Source organism: Watersipora subatra, chromosome 10 (genome assembly GCF_963576615.1).
Source record: "Watersipora subatra chromosome 10, tzWatSuba1.1, whole genome shotgun sequence".
In the NCBI taxonomy this organism is placed as follows: domain Eukaryota; kingdom Metazoa; phylum Bryozoa; class Gymnolaemata; order Cheilostomatida; family Watersiporidae; genus Watersipora; species Watersipora subatra.
In genome coordinates, this window is record NC_088717.1 from 47,773,491 (window position 1) to 47,795,667 (window position 22,177).

The window sequence follows — 22,177 nt, forward strand, 5'->3', positions numbered from 1 at the left end:
GTGTCATGATCCGTTCATACCCGTCTATATTTGTGGTTGACGATCGCGAACTTCTTTCCCGCTGAGCCTCCACCTCGGCTGACCAGTCTTTACCCGCCGAGCAGTTGACAATCGCCCTCAAGCACTCACCTCACAATCAATCGCTTCGCACTCGCAATCAATCGCTTCACACTCGCAATCAATTGGCTCGCAATCAATCGGCCCGCACCCGCCTCGCAATCAATCGTCTTGCACTCTCCTCGCAATCAATCGCCTCGCAATCAATCGCCTCGCACATGCCTTGCAATCACCTCCCTCTCGCAATCAATCACCTCCCACTTACCTCGCAATCAATCGTTTCGCACTCAATCGCCTCGCACTCGCCTCGCAATCAATCGCCTCGCAATCAATCGCCTCGCCTTGCAATCAATCACCTTGCACTCGCAACCAATCACCTAGCACTCGCAATCAATCGCCTAGCACTCGCAATCAATCGCCTAGAACTCAATCGCTTTGCAATCAATCGCCTCACACTCGCCATCTCATTCATCCGAAAAGCCACGCCTGGAGACTCTCGCTGTACTCGGGGCGAAAAAGGTCTCCCGCGCATCCCCGAGTGACGCCACAGCCCCAAGCCTAGCTGTGTTGCCCGGGTAGTAAAAAAAGTCTTTGCACAGAAAATTGATTTGTATTTAACATGTAACAACATTTGCCATTCTAACTTTCAAACTACATATCATGAAAGAAGTGTTTTGTGTAGTTGAAATAAATTAAGAGAGAAAATAAAACAACTGTAAAGGTTTTCAAACTTTTTTAAACAACTACAACTTTTAAACTTCATATCATGAGGAAAAGGTTTTGTGCAGGACAACTGATTTAAAAAAAAATAAAACAACTAAAGGTTTTCAAACCAATGTAAATTTAAAATATCATAACTTTCAGCGACCTATATCTTTTGATAACGTATATTGGAACCTCAGTTCTCGAACATAATCAGTTCCAGAAGTTCGAGATCCTAAACAATTTTTCCCATTAAAATAAAATAATGTAAATTTTAATCCGCTTCAAGGCGAGAAAACAATTTCGGTAAAATATTTTTTCGACATTTTACACCATAAGCTGTACTTGTACCCGGGTAATAAAAAAGTCTTTGCACAGAAAATCTATTTGTATTTAATATATATAACAACATAAATGTTGTTATAATGTTAAAATGGCAAGTTTGCCATTTTAACATTCAAACTACATAGGTAACATGAGAAAACATGATAGGTAACCTATCATGAGAAAAGTGTTTTGTCTAGTTGAGATAATTTGAGAGAAAATAAAAACAACTGCAAAGTTTACCAAACTTTGTCAAACAACTGTAACTTTCAAACTTAATATCATGAGGTAAAGGTTTTCTGCCAGTCTAATAAATTAAAAAAAATAAAACAATTATAAAAGGGATTAAATGTAAATTTTAAATAATTAGCAAGTAATAGCTAAATTAAGTCTGTTTTGTAACAATTACAATAAAAGATGATACGGTAATGATACAGCTAATACAAACCGAGAAAACAAAATAAAATTCATGAATATGTTGAATTAATAGTAGCAATTCTTGCATAAAAGTGTGTGGGTATAAAAAGGTTACTGTCCCACCAGAAACTATCCATCAATTCTTTGAATACGACGATACTAAATAATATGACAGAATATCATAGTATTTTGTAGTTGAAATTTTCTTAGAACAATGTCTGCCAAAAATGGTTGAATAAAAGAATAATATTAATAATGTAGATTGGAAACTAATCAAGTAATAATAACAGTGATGGGAAAATGAATAATGTTTGAACTTCAAACACGATACTCAATTATTGTTTAAAAGAATGCAAGTTGAAATAATAACAACGATAAAACAAACTTTAAAAAACTTATATTATTAACTTCAAAAGTCATAAGAAGTTTATAAATGTAATAAGAGAATTTAAATTTATATATCTATATATATATTTCTCAAAGTATGTAAATGTATGTAAATATAAGAGAGTGGAGAATAACTGATACTTGCAATCTTACACGATAAATCTTACAGTAATCTTACAAATGTTTGTTGTAAAATGTGAAATTAATTACGAAAAACTAATTGGTTAGGTTTAAAAGGAAAGATGTGTAAGCTAATACATCTAGCTGTACAACCCAGCGTTGCCCGGGTAATAAAAAAACTGAACAGAAAATTAATTTGTATTTAACATATAACAACATTTGCCATTCTACCTAAAACAACTGTAAAGGTTTTCAAACTTACTTTGTCAAACAACTTTTAAACTTCATATCATGAGAAAAATGTTTCGTGCAGGTCAAATAACTTTTTAAAAATAAAACGATTATAAAAGGGTTTAGATGTACCAGTGAAATAATTAGCAAGTAATAGCTAAATTGAGTCTGTTTTGCTACGATTACATTATGAGATGATTCGGTAATGATACAATTAATACGAACTGAGAAGACAAAATAACATTCGTGAATATGTCGAATTATTAATAACAATTCTTGCATAGAAGTGTGTGTATAAAAAAGTTACTGTTCCACCAACAGCTATCCATCAAAACTCTGAATACGACGATATGTTATGTAAAAATAAAATATTGTAGTGTCTTTGTCCGATCGAAGGTGAGAGAATCTAGATGCTATTCCTACTCGAGATAATACAATTGTCCGCGTGAAAAGTAGTGAGCTTAACAGCGATTTAGCAATTGAACCTTTAGAAAAGCCAGAAAAGAGGTTCACAAAAACGGCATCGTGTTTCATACAGTTAATAAAATTTAATCACCAAATTCTAATATCGAGAACTCTCCCCGCTGTAGGCTGTAGCTGTGTGGTGAAGGCTGTACGCTGTGTGGTGAAGGCTGTATGCTGTGTGGAGATGGCTGTACGCTGTGTGGTGAAGGCTGTATGCTGTGTGGTGAAGGCTGTGTGGTGAAGGCTGTATGTTGTGTGGTGAAGGCTGTACGCTGTGTGGTGAAGGCTGTATGCTGTGTGGTGAAGGCTGTATGCTGTGTGGTGAAGGCCGTATGCTGTGTGGCAAACAGCATACAGTGTGGTGTGGCTGTACGCTTTGTGGTGAAGGCTGTACGCTATGTGGTGTAGGCTGTATGCTTTGTGGTGAAGGCTGTACGCTTTGTGATGAAGGCTCTATGCTTTGTGGGGAAGGCTGTACGCTTTGTGATGAAGGCTCTATGCTTTGTGGGGAAGGCTGTATGTTGTGTGGTGAATGCTGTATGTTGTGTGGTGAAGGCTGTATGCTTTGTGGTGAAGGCTGTATGTTGTGTGGTGAAGGCTGTATGCTGTGTGGTGAAGGGTGTACGCTTTGTGGTGAAGGCTGTACGCTGTGTGGTGAAGGCTGTATGCTGTGTGGTGAAGGCTGTATGCTGTGTGGTGAAGACTGTATGCTGTGTGGTGAAGGCTGTATGCTGTGTGGTGAAGGCTGTATGCTGTGTGGTGAAGGCTGTATGCTTTGCGATGAAGGCTAAGCGCTGTTTTTGAGAGTATTCATGATCTAGTGGTGTAGAACACCTGACCTGCAAACAACAGGTTGGGGCTGAACTCCCAAAATAGGCTACTAGTTGTGACAGGAATGACATTCAAACTTATATTGCTCTATAGAGCATAGATGTTGCACAGTTGCATAGATGCAACTGGGCATGTCTCTAGTCATTGAGGTTTCTTTGTCACTGGAATCAGACATCTCCAGCCAAGATCACAGAGAAATTGTTTCTACAACAATGCACAGGCTCGTAAAAACATGCACAGCCTCTGCTTGCTGTAAGCTAAGCATATGCATACTCGATCCGCAACGGATTGCTCACACATGCTGTTTGCGATGTGCCACGTGTTGTATAATGTATGCTTTATAATGTATGCTGTGTATGATTTGCTATATGTCAAATGCTAAATGATGCATGCTTGATTATGTATGCTGTATTCTATATGCTATGCTATGCGCTACACACTATGTTTTACCGTTGGCTATGTCACTCAAAATAGTATAAGCCAATTTTTGTACTGAGTTTTCCTATCTGATCTGTAAAACTTATAAAAATGAGTGTAAAATGGGCTCCAGTGTGTGCTTGATGACATACCTTGAACTTAATAGGTCAGTCCTGAAGCTAGGCTTGTTTACCATTTGACAAGTCTATCACCAATTAGAGAAACAGATCTTCCTTAATATTTCTTCGACAAGTCTAGCTTTTCCAGAAACTGTGGTTTGTTCAGAAAGCTTCTGCGTTCTATCGGTTGATTGGTGTTTGCGTCATCACCTCCCACACGTGTTTATTTCGCCCTCATACATTGCTTGTCAGCAAAACAGTCTGCTATTCATATAATGGCAGCAGTTCACAAGGTCAATCTATATCCTTTGGTTCACCGCTCAGGCCCAAGTTGTGCAATGTTCTAAAAATCTGTTTCAACTGAAAAAACAGTGTCTAGGTGTTTGGCACAGAATTGAAATGTTTACTCTGTCTGTTCTGATAGATTTGATTCCTTGCACAGACTTCGAAGTATGTACACTTTTAGTGCAGGTTCCATAGCTTGATGCTTTGGCTGAGAAAGTTTGGCCAGGGTCATCTTACCTATTTGTTAGGTTCCCTAGCTGAGTATGCGCATCAAATTTTTTAACTATTTCTCTGAATTAATTTTTACCAATAATCTAATTCTCGAGTGTGAAAGCTATTTGCTATCATTTTAGACACGAGAACCATTGACACAAATGCAAGCTTATCCGTTTTTAGTTACTTTCTAAATTTCACTAGTAGTACATTCACTACAAACACAGATAGCCAGACATCAGAGGTCTGCAAATGTTTTGAGCAAACACCAATAGCTGGATCGAATGCTGGTGCTTTTAAGAGTTTGGGCCGAACGCGTAGGTCCTCCACAAGTGTCAAAAAGCATCTTGTGTAGCTAAGAACAACAAGCTTTTCTTGTTGAAATGCAAGATTATTCTCTTGCTGTGCCTATGCTAAATGTTTATGTTACGTCGATGATAGGCTTCAAGATCTTTCATGGCTTGTGTCCTGATTTTACGTGAGACTTACAGGTTTTCCACTCATTAACTTATGTGATGTGACACTGCATGCAACTTCTAATGATTATTATGCAAATATCATTGCTAGCTGCTTTAACAATCTTCTACCTAATACCCGTTCTCTTAGAAGAGAAAGGTATTTTAAACACTATGGCAGACCATTTATTTGATTTTATTGGCTGACTGTTGCACTTTTTTATGAATTTTGTATGGCATAATTTAGCAAACAATTTAGTTTACAATAGAATTATTCCTAATAAGGCAATAAAAATATGTTGGCATTGGTCAGTAAGCAGATGAACAGCTTGTAGCTGTATACCATTACTAGCTCTGTGAACGATTCTTCCTTCTCTCGACTCAGGGCATATTTTGGTTTCGGAAAAATTTCACTATCGTCATTGAACAGTTCCGTTTGTTCAAACTTGCGTTCTTCCTGTCAGGGCTTTTACTGCGTATCAGCATTCTCTACTGGCCTCGATTCTGTGTGACGGTTTTAGCTGTGTTGATGATTTCTTCAGGCAGGCACATGGTGTGGACATACAGACAGAGGTTTTCTCTCATATTTAATAAACTTATTGCATCTTCCTGATCATTGCTGGTTATACATAACGCAACACCATAGCTCAGGTCTTTCATATGTTTTTGTAGTATTGCGGAGGTCATTTGAAGGACGCCTTGGCTGCTCTGCGGAATCCAATGTCTAATCCCGGCCTCCTTGTCGGCAAGGCTGTAGAAAAGGCGAGAAGGTCAATGGGAGTTGTCTCCCCGATAGCTGTGACGGGTGCGCATAGCCAGTTATCAGCTGAGGCAGACAAACTCGGAGGAAGCATTGCCATGTTTGGAGGCAGTGTGGAAGATTTGCTCGCCAAGTACCAGAAGAAGATTGTAGGTAAGAAATCTAAGGGTGTAGGTATAGCAATGATAAATAAGCATGGAGTTGTGTTCTCTTATTAAAATGGTTGGCTCATCTACTATCTTATCTACTATCTCATCTACTATCTACACAATGCTAGGTTAAGCATAATCTATAAATGAGTTTGCCGGTCAGATATATTCCGCCCACAGTTTGTGTGTTAGACATGTTAAACTCACAATTTCAAAGTTTCATTAAGAGAGACATGAACGGAGATTTTGTCTGTTTTTATAAAGCAACATCTTGATTTACTTTCTTTGACATTCTATTTTATAACCATCATATATAGTTTACCGGACTTCATTCTAGACTCTAACATCAAATGCTAGTTTATCATCGTCTATTCAGAGTCCTTAGTATTTACACCTACGACCTTTGTTGGGGCTGCTGATCATCAGCTAGTATTTTTGTTTAATAAAACTTAAAAATGCTCTAAAAATGTAGTTTTTTTGAGATAAAAACTTAGTCACTCTAAAGTAATATAATGCTATTTAAAATAATAGTTTTTGCTAATAAAAAACTAATAGGAGTTTTATTTACATTACAAATGCCATACTAATAATTGACTTGAATTGAATAAATTTTAAGGAGAAAATAAGGCCATGTGTTTTATGCCTGCAAATTGTTTGTTGCACTGAAGTTAGTACCTGCCTCTTATTTTGCCTCCAGTACGTTTCAGCCGTTAGTATGACATGCATTGTGAATTATTAAAAATAAATTCAGTGAATATGTACTTTTAACATAAAGCAAGGTTGTCTGTCGTATAATTGTTTTTAACACAGAAACATGGCTACTATTACACATATTTCCAGCAGAGTTGTCTCAATTTGACAGCCATTTCTATATCCAATCATAGAATCCATTTACCTTTGTCTAATGTTCCTAACTTTGGAGTTATTAACCTATCAATTATATACATGTACTTATTTACTAATCATAGAATTACTACCAGTCATAAAGTTACTATCCATAGAGATGAAAACCATCAAACAACTCATTTACTGTCATGGAAAGAAGCACTACAGTTATTAAACATAAACTCGTACAAAGTCTTAGAAGATTTTATCAGAAAGTATTGATATTTTTCTATTATTTATGATCGCTTTTGATATTTGAGGTGATTTAATTGTCAGGATGTTTCAAGATTAAAATTGGCAAAACTTGATTGAGGTTAAAATGCACAGAAGAAAAATACAAGCGAAATTATGTCACTATTTGCTAGATTTGATATCGGTTATTGCATTCAAGTTGCAGCATTACGCTTCTCTATTCTGTCAGCCTCTTTACAACTATAAACAATATAATTGTTTGACATTTTATTATTGACACTGTTGACATTATAATCACACTTTTGCTTGATCTGTGTGTTTTAATCACGATCAATTTTTGGCAATTTTAATCTTGAAACATCCTGGCAGTCCGATCATCTCAAACATTAAAAAAAATTGCAAATGATCGAGAAACACCGCTACTTTCTGATAAAATCTTCTGAAATTTCATACAAGTTTATCATTTACTGTGACGTCAGCATTTTCTGCCATCATTTTATGCAGCTGTCTGTTTCTATGTTCCTAGCTTGTTCTTATATGCCTTAGAAAACTTTCACTCTCTCCCCGCTTAGTAAACCCAAAGTATGTCAATACCATAGATTATTTTATGAATCATAGTAGTTTTCCGCGGAATGGAGACTCGGCAATAGACATACCAGGGTTTGTGAATGACATCATTCTGACAAAGGCTTGTGTTCTGCAGCCGGCTCTGCTAACATAATTACTTTGAAGGCCTTCTAAAACTGAGTTTGCTGTCTCACAGACAACAGAAAGGCGATCCAATTAGTTATTCAATCTCTTTTGTGTTTCATCTCGTTTTTCTTGTTCTTCGAAGTATTACAACAACTGCGACAATTGTAAAATTGTTTTAGGTCTCTAGTTAATAATAGCCACGATTTCTTTATGAGACGACTGTCCCAGCTTCCGTGTCCCGCAAATGCTGCAACTATTGACGCCGTGTCGCAAATATATTTGCTGCCAATCTAAGTTATATAGGGTTTAACTAGTACATCTTCTCATGTCAACTGATGCCTTCTGGTGGAGGATTGGCCAGCTAGACAATAACTATTGTTATATGAATTGCTTGAGATCAGACCAGATTGCTAAGGGAAATATCATATTAGAAGACGATATTTCCAGCGTACATTTGGAGCACACCGTCTATTTGGCTTACCACTGCTGGGCTACATCAAGGGATAAATACAACTGGTGTGGCCTCCTTCTACTCGTTAAATACCAAGTTTCCATTCAGGCTTATCTTCTGTCATTTTCAGTTTTAAGTAAAAACAGATAGATTAGAGTGTTTCTACAACAAAACTGCATATCAAACAACAGGAAACCAAGATTTCTGCGAATGCACAAGTGCAACGCCATTGGTTGCTAAAGCCATTTCCATAGCACGAAGATGTTGCTATAAAAAGACATGATTGCTCATAGCAATAGTGGCTAACCGTTGTGATAGGAAGTCATTCACGTTATCCAGTTTAAATTTAATAGTGTAATAGTGGCTCAAGTATAGATGGATATATAAGGATACTGCTATATATAAGGATATTATTGTATTAGCTGACAGTATTATATGAGAACCCGCACTGCAAGCAATCACAATAATAATCTGACATATGGTGAATATATCAGAATATTGCATTATAATATGAATATCTTTATTATATTGAAAACTTGTCAAAGAGCGTAAAAAGGGAAGATCAAGCAATTGTCTGGTTCTGCGTACATCTCGACTTGTAAACTGCGGGACGCGTTACAACATTAGCAAAGACCTATTTATTGGTTTGAGTGGTAAATAATGTGTTTCTGTTTAATTCTGGATGGGATATTAGCAAGAAGAAGAGTGGCAGACGCTACATATAGCTTAAGGCTGATGATATGGATGTTCCTCAATGTAGCATTTATCTTGTTTGAGCGTGCCTTACCTCATCATACCTTCAAAAGGAGATGTGACACAACCTTCATGACCCGACAGGTGTGGCAAGTGCTCTTAAGGCAGTTATAAAAATTATTATAGGCTGTTACACCAGACCGTCACTCCTTAGTGAATAGTTGTGGTTCGGTTTTCTGGGTGTTAACCGATTTTCTTGGCAAAAGGAATTTTTCTTGATATATCTTTAGCATAGACCAGTTGCCGGCTGTTCTATTGTAAAAAATTGATTTAACCGAATTTTATATATTTTTTCTCATGAAAATGTATCAGGTGCTTTTCAAAGAGGTCTAATGGCAGCAAGGTTTACTCACTTTGCTGACGTGGTCACCGAACAGACTATGTTCTTAGGTCATCACACTTGTATCAAAGCTTTATACCAAACGCTAGTGTATCGTTACTAAAGGCTGGTTCACACTATATCCCCATATCTTGGTATTGATGCCATGATACTTCGGTGATCATCGATGATAACAATGCTTACACTATCACAAACCCATCCATGTTAGCATCAGCAAATAATCCTTGACGTCATGTTTTCTTCTTTTTTTTGCAAAAAATCCTTTTGTTTTTGCGTGCTTCAATCAAATACTAGTCCTACAGCAACTATCATTTTTTTATAAATGGAAGTAAATGAGTCACACTACCGATGACCGCAAATTACTGTCGCTGAAATGAATCACATACAATCTGTTGTTGATGCTCATCGAAATATCGGGAAAGTTTGACAGCTGCAATCTTTCCCAACGTATCGGCGTTGCTTCGTCGATACTATCGGCCCCTGGTTCATATAATCGATGATGAGCGCCGAAAGCAAAACGTTGACATACGGCGATATGGTGTGGACCAGCTCTAGCCTGGTTAGCACTAGACTAAACCTTTTTAATCAAGGGAAAGGCCATGAAAAGTTTGACCAATCCAAACATTCCTAGTGGCCCTGTTTGAATGGCACGGAGTTGTCAACCCAATGTTTACACCCAAATCTCCTGTCAGTATCACATTTGAACCAAGGGTTCAATGCGAACCAGGCTTCTTAAGCGGTGATTTGCTTTGCCTAGGTAAAAAACTTTTCGTTGCGGGGCCGGCATTGTGGCTGCACTCTTCCTCCTTCATATCTTTAGGTCCTCAATTACCTAATTTAACAGAGGGTTATTTAAAGTTAAGGAAACAACCCGATTACCATTAAGAGCAATAAGAGCAATGCTTGCGGGTGGGGTGTTATCCACCCTTACCATGTAGGCATAGTTTGTTAAGGGATGGAGTCTATTAAGTTCTGCTAACTGTCACTATGCGTATAACCGCTGCAATATTGTGGAAGTCTCCAAAGTGTATGACTACTCACTTTCTTTTCTCACCGCTGTCTATATATTATAAATACAATATTGTTACATTTTAGAACTATAAAGTCTTAAAAATGCTGAGTATGAAGTGTTGCAAAGGCAGCATTAAGATTAGTGGTCAGCACTATTTCTACGTACACAAAGGGCAGGCAAAGGGTGCAAATTTAAATTTGCTCTCAACTTGAACAAAATTATTGTGATATATAGTTTTTTCAAATTTTGAGGCACATCTTTAAAAATTCAAATCACACTGAATAGGTTATGGATACAGCTGAACCTTTCTTTTACTTCTTAAAATATATAATATCTAGGTCGTTGCGGTAGTGTAATGCGTTAGCCAGTTTTTAATAACTTAATAACGCGGTCAGGGGGTGCTAGTAAAACTAGTATACGTCGAGGATGCCGATGAATTTATCTGGTAACCATGACTAACTGTCATTTAGTTGGCAGAGAAAATAATTTCTCCTTACAAGCCGTGTCAATTATAAATATTCCTAGCTTGATTATAATCTGTGATAATCCATCGCTATGGTATTTAATAACAAAGGGATAAGTACTCGTGGTCAATTGCCACATATGATCCAATCCTTAGGGTTTGTTGCAATGATGTGTTCTTTGCTATTCATATTCATCTTGCTAAAAACATATGTTGAACAACTGAACACTGAGATGGTATCTACATACTGTACATAGGCCAGGGAGCTTCCTTTAGCTGTGTCTGTATGCCTCATTTATTTGTATGTGTAAGTACATATACCTTGTATATATAGTATGTATACTGCATATTTAATATAGAACTACTAATTATTATACATATACGGTATATAGCTACTTTTGTATCACATGGTAGGTGTTTGAAAAAGGAAATCAGCTAGAATTTATAGCTAGGTATATATACATATGTACATATATATATGCCAAGAGTAAAGCCTAATGTTTAAACATTAGGCTTTTCTCCTGGTAGCTGATATGTGCAACTGCATTAACCTAGTATGGTTTTAGCACTTGATAAGTTGGGTTTGCTCAGATTTGAAGCTGTGCTTTTGATTAAATATAAACCATACGAAACTATATTGTAGTGCAATTAGTTGTAGTCACTCCATAACATGTTATGTTTTTGCACCTTTTCAAGTGGAGCACTTTATACATGAAGTCGCCACAATCAGATTAACTATATATATGTGGGATTTGTGTCCCTTGTCTGAGCTCTGAGCTGCACTGATGAGGCTTCAATAGTCGAAACAGTACTGTCTGTAGCATGAGTAAATATATATATATATATATATATATATATATATATATACGTATATACATATATATGCATGCAAACTCGGATAACTCAAACTTTACAGTACCGAATGAAAGTGTTTGAGTTATCAGAGCGTTCAAGTTATCAGAGCACTGTCACAAGCCCTTGTATTTATTAGTAGATACATGTACATATACAGACTATATATAAATCAAATGCATAGATGGCTTGTTGCAAATTAAAAGGCTTCTACTATAAAGTTTAAAAAATGTCATCAGAAAGTATAGAGACTTTTCTATCGCTTGAGATTGGTTTGTCGTTTTAGGCGATGTGATTGCCAGGACGTTTTCAGATCAAAATTGGCAAAACTTGATCGCTGTTGAAATGGTCAGAAGAAAAGACATTTTTTTCTTTTGAGCGTGTTAACCAAGATCAAGTTTGCCGATTTTTCTTTAAGTATATTTGAAGGTTAGCTCACTTTTCCTTGCTTTCGGAGGGCCATCGCTAAGCGAATGTTTGGTGAATTTGATTTTTTGCAAACCTTTAGAAAAGTCGTTAACAAAAATACTTTGTCGATGATGGTAATAACGATGTCTGAAGAACTACTAAAAGTTGATGTCTACATCTATGGCTTGGAATAAAGTGATATTCTAAAGCGATAACAACCGTCGCAGTAGCCATTGGGCAAAAAACTGTTCGAGTTAACCAAGTTGAGGTCGAGTTATCTACAGCAATTTATCATTGTCTGGGAACGGATCAAACAAATTCGTTCGAGTTAACCATGTGTTCGAGCTATCCGAGGGCAAGTTATCCGAGTTTGACTGTATGTATATATATATATAACATGTAGTATATATTATATATATACACATAAGTAATATATATATGTAATATATACATGTAATATATACGTGTACTATATACATATAATATATACTTGTAATATATACATGTAATTTATACATGTAATTTATACATGTAATATATCCGTGTAATATATACGTGTAGTATATATGTATATTTGATATAGGCCTATATATAATGATATATATAATTGATATATATACATGTATATACACATATGTTGAGCGTATCACATCGATACAATGCACATCACTAATTGTTATACTCTAACCAATTTATGAGCAGTCAGTATGAGCAGCACAATACACTGTCTCTAAAACATTAAAGAACATTTGACTCTAGTCTAAAGACTATAGTCAAATGTCCTTTAATGCTAGTGTTAATATGTTACATTAACATTCTTTAATGTAGTCATACATGTATGTCATATTACCATGATTTGCTCACCCCGTTTCAGTTATACGTGATATTGCAGTGACACGTTCACCAAGTTGTAGCCATATGTGATGTTACAATGATATGCTCACCAGGTTGTAGTCATATGTGATGTTACAATGATATGCTCACCAGGTTGTAGTCATATGTGATGTTACAATGATATGCTCACCGAGTTGTAGCCATATGTAATATTACAATGATATGCTCACCAAATTGTATCCATATGTGATATTACAACGATTTGCACACCAAGTTGTTTTGTTACAGATGAGCAGTTTCTGTTGTGGAGGGTCGCTGAGGCAGCCATGGATATTTACTCGATGACAGCTGTCATCGCTAGAGCCTCCGCTTCCCTCTCTTCCGGTCTCCCCTCCTCAGAGCATGAGAAGATTATTTGTGAAACTTACATTGAACAAGTGAGTTCTGCATTGGTTCTTTTACAGCCTCCCTCTGTTCGTTCACACTTAGATGGCCTTGAAAAGTCAGTATCTATACGTAACAGTCATAGGTTGGGTATTCCTTATTTAACCTGCTCAATCAGTATTAAATCAGAATGAACCAAGGTTTTCACATACGATCTTTTTTTATCATAGTGTGCAAACGATGGTCGGATAGGATACGATTTACGGAAGTAGACTGTCGTTACCATATTTTTTTCTCGATGCTCAATTATGCGGGAAGGTTTTTCTGTCGCATGGCAAGTTTTGCATACTTTCGATATACATTCATTTCTTCACATACGAGTGCCCCAACGTATGAAAAATTTGAGATACGAGTAAAATATTTAGCAAGTTTTTACCTTAAAAAACGAGACAATTCTGAGATACTAACATACAATATGTTTCTCAATGCAGCCGTTATAGTATGTGACCGAGTATAAAAACAGCATTACTCGGTTTTTTTTATCAGGTCAGTTTGGGAACTTAAATTTTTTTATAAAGGCTAGCTAAAAGTTATACTGAAAGTGAGGCAGAAAGAACCAATCCGTAAGAAAATAATAAAAAATTCAAGCGAAGACAAAGTTAGAATTAAGTGTAAGATTAAAAATTTTCAAGTAGAATTTTCACGTGGTTGTTTAGTAAGTAAAATGGATTCACATAAGTTAAATTCAAAGTATATATTACCTAGCGAACCGAATGTGTTGCTGTCCAGTCGCTCTCATACCGCTATTAGCCGCTACATCTGTCTTGAAGGTGAGAACTCTATACAGTAGGCCTACGGGGCATAACATTGTTACATTTTATTGCAGATCATAAACACTATATAGGTATTTGTTACTTTGTAAGCGTAGCTGGTGAATTACAGCAATGAGAAGCGCGCTTTTCCTTAGTAATATCCGGTTTTAGGTGCTTTTATCAAAGGGTAGGAACGGATTAATTTGTATTTAGTTATTTTACATTATTAATATTGCTTTGAGATGCGATATGATTGGCATGCAAGCTCAGTCTGGGAACGCATTAAGCTCGTATGTCAAGGTATAACTGTAACTGCATAGAGGCGATTTTGACCCAAGATTGTAAAATGTTGAGTTGACGTAAATGCTGAATGCTTCATTTACATTCAGGATATTAAACTTCCAGATACTTGAATTGTTGGCAATCATTGTACAAATTACACTCGTAGTATACATCACAATTAGCCGCTATACTTGACTCCCTTCTAGGTGTTGTGTTAGTGTTTGGAGTAAACGGAATTACCCGTGTTTTTAAAATTGTTTCAATATTATGAGCTAAATAAATTGCAGCTCGGCTTTAAAGTCTCATGCTGCCATGTTGTCCTGAGTAGCTGCCATGTTGTCCTGAGTAGCTGTCATGTTGTCCTGAGTAGCTGCCATGTTGTCCTGAGTAGCTGTCATGTTGTCCTGAGTAGCTGCCATGTTGTCCTGAGTAGCTGTCATGTTGTTCTGAGTAGCTGCCATGTCCTGAGTAGCTGCCATGTTGTCCTGAGTAGCTGCCATATTGTCCTGAGCAGCTGCCATATTGCCCTGAGTAGCTGTCATGTGGTCCTGAGTAGCTGCCATGTCCTGAGTAGCTGCCATGTTGTCCTGAGTAGCTGCCATGTTGTCCTGAGTAGCTGCCATATTGTCCTGAGTAGATGCCATATTGCCTTGAGTAGCTGCCATGTGGTCCTGAGTAGCTGCCATATTGCCCTGAGTAGCTGCCATGTGGTCCTGAGTAGCTGCCATGTGGTCCTGAGTAGCTGCCATATTGTCCTGAGTAGCTGCCATATTGTCCTGAATAGCTGCCATATTGTCCTGAGTAGCTGCCATATTGTCCTGAGTAGCTGCCATATTGTTCTGAGTAGCTGCCACTACTCTCTTCTCCTTTTCTGGTTGTAAATGAATCGATAAAAGCTAATTTACTTCTTAATTAGCAATACAAATCATCGCAGATATTTGAAAATCATTTGACTATTAATCAATCATTTTTAATGATATTTTGGTCATTATCTGCCGAGGAGACCCAGCTGCACGGAATCTATTGGAACAGTTTTATGTGAAGTTTACATCAATTCTTAAATACAAATTTTAACAAATTCTTTCAGGCTTCAGCCAGTCTGCTTCTCTCCAAGTAATGTCTGTGTTTTATATTCATGTACAATATTGAGAATGCCACAGAAACTAAAGCTGCAGTGAATATATTATTGCTTCGTCACTACGAAATCTTTAAAATGTCATCGAATTATTACGTGCTAGTACCCTGGCAGTCCTGTGTGCAGTGAGAGATCGTCAAGTGTGCAGTGATGGATCGTCAGGTGTGCAGTGGGAGATCGTCAGGTGTGCAGTGAGAGATCGTCAAGTGTGCAGTGAGGGGTCGTCAGGTTGCAGTGAGAGATCGTCAGGTATGCAGGGAGAGATCGTCAGGTGTGCAGTGAGAAATCGTCAGGTGTGCAGTAAGAGATCTTCAGGTGTGCAGTGAGAGATCGTCAGGTGTGCAGTGAGAAGTCGTCAGGTGTGCTGTGAGAGACCGTCAGGTATGCTGATAAAACGCCGAGTATAAATACTTTGTGTGTGCACATTTATTTGGCGATTTCTGAACATGGTCATATGACGCAGTTGTTTGAGTATTGGTTTATCATGCCAAAACTTGTGAGTTCCAATTCCATTGGGTGCAGTATTTTTGCAAGCTGTGACCGCAGCTTTAAACAGAAGCAGCTTTTATTATAGTTAAGATTAGAGAAGAATGAATAGATGTTAAGATGAGTAGTTAAGACGATTTAAAAGAATATATGGGTGAGATACATAAATGATTTAGTGTCCCCAGTAGCAGAGAACAGCAAGGTTTTTGGCTCCAAAACATAATTATGGTTTAGATCTACGGGACGACTACCTAGGGAAAGAATCCTTTAGGTCAGTGGCGGATCCTGCTCCAGAGTCAATGCTGATAACATTAGGTCACGGATTCTTTAGGTTGTTACACTCAGTTTGGGCACATGTCGCTCGCAGCTGTCCTCTGTAGCCACCTTTTGAACAATCCCCACCCCTCTCTCAACTCGTGAAGTCGAATTCTACATCCTTAGGATGTGACGGTTTCCCTCTCCCATAACCCATTTACTCATCAATCTTAAGAGGTATTTCCCCGCCTACTGATTCAGTGGCACATGATTCAGTGATTCTGAATCTCTCCATTAGCTAGTCTTGGCAACTCCAACCTCCACCCACTCTCATCCTCGACTGTAAAATAATTTCAAGCTTTCACTAAATAACCAATTTTCTGTGCTCAAATTAGCATAGTGAGTTTTAATTCACTATGATTTTTACATAAATTCTATTTCGGACTTTCTGTGGCCTACCTAAAGCATATAAGTGAGGTAACACAAATGTTTCTGTAAATGTTCTTTTCACATAAACATTTTCACATAAAGATTAGTTTCATAGTTGAGTGGTTATTCCCTCCCCCTATCTACAGTTGAAAGGATTTCTCAAGGTCATATTAAATAGGGGTTTCGTTTTATATTAGTGTTTATGTTGTCCTGCTGGCAGTAATAATACCGAAATTCTGTGTTATTCTAGTCCCAATGCCATCAGTTCCTAAACCAGATTGTCATTTTTTACTTTGCTTGACATCTCACAAAAGTTTCGGTGTCGCTTTCACTGATTTTTTCATGATCTGCAGTCCATACTTATTCAAATGAACCTGATAATTTCAGCACTGGTGCGATCCATAGTTGTCTTTGATATTTTGGCTCAGTTATGCTTTTGATGCCTTCTATGAAAGGTTTCAATTATTGAACATTTCTTTTTTTAACAAGCTGCTGTCTATATAATGACCCAGTAAGAACTTGGTGGTTTCAGCACTGATGCAATCTATAATTTATCTGCAATATTTTGGCTGAGTTATAATTTTAATGCCTTCTACGAAAGCTCTGAATGAACAAAAATATCAACTTTTTATTGTTTCTTATTTTTGACACTGACAGGTTTAAGTATGTTTTTGTATGTTTCAAGTATTTTTCAAGTAAAGTATGCGTTGTCTGTTGCAGGCAAGTCAGCGAGTCAAGTCTAATCTATCCGAGCTGACCTCTACGCCTCACCAAGCGATATTTAAGAACATGTCAGCCATCTCTAAACAAACAGTAGCCAATGGCGGCGTGGTAGCCCACCATCCTCTCGGTGGATTATAATTTGGTGCTCATTTTTGCTTCAATTCCATTTGACTCCCAAATACTGAGTTTGCTACTGCGTATTGAGAGACAAACTTACTATTTCTTATTTAAACTGTATCCATGGAAACTTACTTCTTGTCATTTCTTACAGTTGCCAGTCATTTTCTCTTAGGCTATAGTTTAAGGAATTACATGCTGTTTGGAATATCGGTTTATAGTGAGATACATGTATTTTTAACATGGCATTTGAGCTGTTCTCCAAAGGTCGTTTGACAATCTCTCACAATTCCATTCCGACATAGCCGACTCATGTTTTTAATAGCCGCAGGAGGCTTTGTGGGCTCCAAATTACTTTTTATATACATAAATCCAAGCTGAATAATGCACAAGCTGTCTTGTATATGGTTGGCTACTACTACTCTCTATTGTGGGTGTTCACTTTAGATTTATCAGTTTCTTATTTATAGCGTAGTTCTTGCATTGTAAGCATGCGTGTTAATGTGGAGACAGAACTTAAGGGTGACTGCACAAGATGCCCGATATAGGTCCTTGCTACAGTAGACATCTCTACCACGTAAAAGGTTTAAGTTATCGGCGCATGTACTGTACTTAGTACATGCATTGATGATCCGCAATATGTCTCTGCTCTGGTCGTTTTTACATCTCCCGAGTCTCTTTATCATTTTTAACTTGCTGATAAGCCCACCATTACAGCTCTCATCAAAAGGAGAAAAAATGGTCAAGATTTAATATTTCTTGTCGATGAAGCTACTACAATTGAAAAAGTAGTGATTTTCCAAAGGTCTTACAGAAGAAACATTGTGTAACTAGCACCGCTTTTCAAACATCAAAACTCTAAAACATTCGCCGATGTCATCAGCCAGTTCTCTACCTTTCCATGACAGAAGCTTCAGGTAGACGGGTTCATGTTTACTCTTGGTACGGGAGTAAGAGGGCTTCCACAGAGGGTCGTCCCTTTAACAAGCTGATATTGTCACCAAGCAATTGTCACCAAGCAAACTTCCTTTTTTCCAGCTTTTGCATATAGGTATGCTATGGCTGTTCACTAGTCTTCATGTTTAGCCAATGGATAGCTAGATTGATGGTTGGATGGTTGGATAGATAGATGGATAGCCAGATTGATAGCTAGATGGATAGATATATGAATAGACAAGTATATAGATAAATAGATGGATAGATAGATGGGTGGATAGATGAATAGATATATGGATTGATAGATGAGTAGATAGATGGATAGGTATAGATAGATGGATAGATGAATTGATAGATGGACAGAGAGATGAATAGATAGATGGATAGTTAGATAAATAGATAGATAGATGAATAGACAGATGGATAGATAGATCGATAGATAAATTGATGGATGAATAGACAGATGGATAGATGGATGAATAGACATTTGGATGGATAGATAAATTGATAAATGAATAGTTATATGGATAGATAGATATGTGGGTATATACTATATAGGTAGATATATAAATGTATAGATAGATAGATGGATATGTACTTTATTATCACCAGTCAAGGCTGCTCAGAGCAAATTAAACTATCAAATACAAAATAAAGAAAAGGAAAATATAATTATGAGTATTAGAAGGATTGTATTGTTGCTATATAATATTATTTTATCATATAGCATTGGTAGTAACTTGTTTCTGGTGTACTCTGACATCTGTTAAGGCTCAAATGTAATACTTGTTGAATATGCAGAAAATACTCGGAAAATAATCTGTCATCTTAGACATGAGGTCACCTGCGGTCATGTTGGCATCTTATTTGGAACACCCTGACTGTATACTGCTGTCAGATCAGTGATGCGCTACTCAACAAAACCCACCATTAACTTATTTTGCAATGTCTCCCATTGCAGTTATATTTAGTTACTCAAGTCTCTTATGAACACACGAAGGTGTTGAATTTAGTTTCAGCACTGGCTCAATCTAGAAGTTTACTTCTGCATACCGGTAATTAAGTTTTCCATTTGTATGAGATATTTTCTGGGTTGGTTGTCCAGGAACTTAAAGATGTGGTTGCGTCAAAATTGAGTTGATTTTAAAAGAAAGTATTTTTTGTCTATCAGTTGATATGTTGTGTATTGTGTTAGGCAATCTCATTTTCAAAATATTTTAAGATTAAAATCGAAAAAATTGATCGCGGTAAAAATGCTCAGGCCAACAAAAACATGCCAAGACTTGCCCAAAATGACGTAACACGTGATACAACCTGTCTCTATCTCTCGTATTTACATCGGCTATTGCAATAAAAGTCTAGTTCTACCCGGCTCTATTGGCATATATTTTATCTTGTATTTGCTCATGTTGGCTAGAATAAAATTTTAACTCCAGCTACAGATACATTATTATCAATGTCTTAAAAGCCTCAAATAAGGGAAATTAAAAACTGGTCATATTAGCTTCCTCTAAATGCTGTGTAAACATCTTTGTACCGACTACCAATTCTACGGTAATTATGTCAATCAAACTAAGTAGAATGAGGTCTTTATATCGGCACAGTTTCGTCGCTACCACACCGGAAACTAGTTACTAAGTAAAATAAGCAAGCTACGTCTTTGAAAAGAATATGTGGCGAAACCAACTGCGTTCCTAAAAGTCATGTATATTGTATAGTCAACGTTATCGAGTCATTATTGGTATCAATTTGTAGAAAATAAATTCATTGGTCACATTTGATTAGTTGATTCAAGTACTAAACAAATGGTCGAGCTATGCAAAAGTGCCTATCCATGCAGGTCTGATTGCACTTCATAAATCCATCTATCAGAAAAGATTTCAGCACAGGTGTCAACGAGACTATGATGTATTCAATGTTCTGCAAATCATGTTTTGCATTATCTTCAACAATATTCTTTTATTATATAATTTTTACAAGAAAAAATTTTCATTACGGCATAGCTTTTATTAAAAATATCCATCCAAGCTGTGGCCACTCACATAGTTTCAGCTCACACAATAGGACAAATTCATCTACTGCAGCAGACTCAAACAAAACATCATGGTTTATGCAGCACACATTCAAGTCTTTCTTGCCTATTTATGGCAGTTTCTACACTGACAAAACCGCTTAGCTGGTGGGATCACATAAACATCCTGTAATAAATAAAACAAACGCAATAAATATATGTCATTCATAGATATGTCATTCTAACGCTTATCTACTGAAAGCTTTTAAATTGGGAGTTAGATAGATTGCGAGTGTAATTTTAAAAATAAATAAATGTTTAACAAAAGCATAAGTACGCCAAGCCAAAGTTTCGAAGCTTTGGTTCGGGAAGTTAAAGATGTGCATTGATCAATCGATTTTCCTCACTTTCTACACTTCTACAAGTAAGAAGTGAACATCTAAAGTCTAATCACAAATCTAACTTACTAGCTAAAACTGCCAAAGAAAATTTGAAACAAATATAGCTAAGTGAAATGATACAAAATTATAAAACGATGATTGGTGATATCAAAAAGTTATAATTCTATTAATTAGTAGATGTATAATTCATGAATACTAAAATTATTACCTTTACTATATTCATCAATTTAAGCCATGGCATTGTTAGATGATATGGATTAGAAAGAAGCCGTCAATAACTCACTGTGCATCCGTATCTCGCACGCACGCACAGAAAATTGCATTATAGCCTCAAACAGAGAAGGATAAGCTGAATGTAGACACAACAGTATATCTATAGAAAACTCAAAGTAAAAGATAAATTTAGCTCCATTCTCCTATCTTCCTCTGTAGCATAATGCTGCTGACGCCTGTCAGCTCTAACTATAAGCGGTCTGTCCCAAACTTTAACCACCTGATGCTCAGAAAACTCAGAGTCACCTTCGAAGTCATCGGAAGCGTTTTTACAATTCTGTTGTTCATCGATAAAACGTGTCGATAGAGTAATTCATTAAAGTAACGATGTTAATTGATTTAGTAAATATCGACATCGGTGCGATTTAATTATAGAATAAAATCCCTAACTTTGGGATCACAGACAACGCGTGTTATGAGTGATAACATTTATTATGACCTATATAAAAATTTCGGGCTGATGATTGGCTAATAAAGCGATCTTATATTTATCGCTCGTGGACTCTTTTCAGATGTATCACTCGTCACGTCACGAATGAAGCACCCGCTGGAATCTGAGCTTTTTACATGATGGCCTCATTGAAACGCATATATCTCTGGACAGGGTTAGTCTACAAAGACAAAAATGACATCAGATTGTAGCTGATGTTTAGGCCTTTTATTGGTCTTAATTTCATTAAATTGACCTTTTTGACGCAGCCACATCTTTAACTCCTTTAAATTGTTTATTTAACTTGCATTTAACTAGTCCAAACGCATCCCCAGTTACAAGCATGATTCGTATGCTTTTAGCACTATATAGTCTACTATAGGACTAACGATTTACACTGAAGTTGTTTTGTTGGTTATTTACTAATTGCTACAGCAGAACAGATTTGACTTAAGAGCACATGCGGTCATGGCTGATAGTTTTGCCTTTTGACCTTACATTATCAGTTTTTGAATCTCTCAATGGCATTGCTGTTGATCGAGGAGACAGATATTGGCAGAAAACACCGCAAAAGCTAAATTTTTTTTTCAAAAATCTCTTTTCTTTTATGTGATGTTATACAACGCTTTTATGATTGATTGTTTATGAGTTTGCAAACTCACTTTACTTTTGACACCGACAGTGACCT

The 22,177-nt window shown here is 36.8% G+C and overlaps 1 protein-coding gene across 1 annotated transcript in view; it reads left to right on the plus strand.

Moving 5' to 3' along the window:
• LOC137405560 (very long-chain specific acyl-CoA dehydrogenase, mitochondrial-like) overlaps window positions 1–17,830 on the plus strand; it is a 37,915-nt gene extending 20,085 nt beyond the window's left edge. The window contains exons 12-14 of the mRNA XM_068091854.1: window positions 5,696–5,936; window positions 13,104–13,252; window positions 17,319–17,830. Coding sequence (XP_067947955.1) covers window positions 5,696–5,936; window positions 13,104–13,252; window positions 17,319–17,459 — 531 coding nt within the window. The 3' untranslated portion in view covers window positions 17,460–17,830. The remainder of the gene's footprint in view (window positions 1–5,695; window positions 5,937–13,103; window positions 13,253–17,318) is intronic.
• Window positions 17,831–22,177: the final 4,347 nt, after the last annotated feature.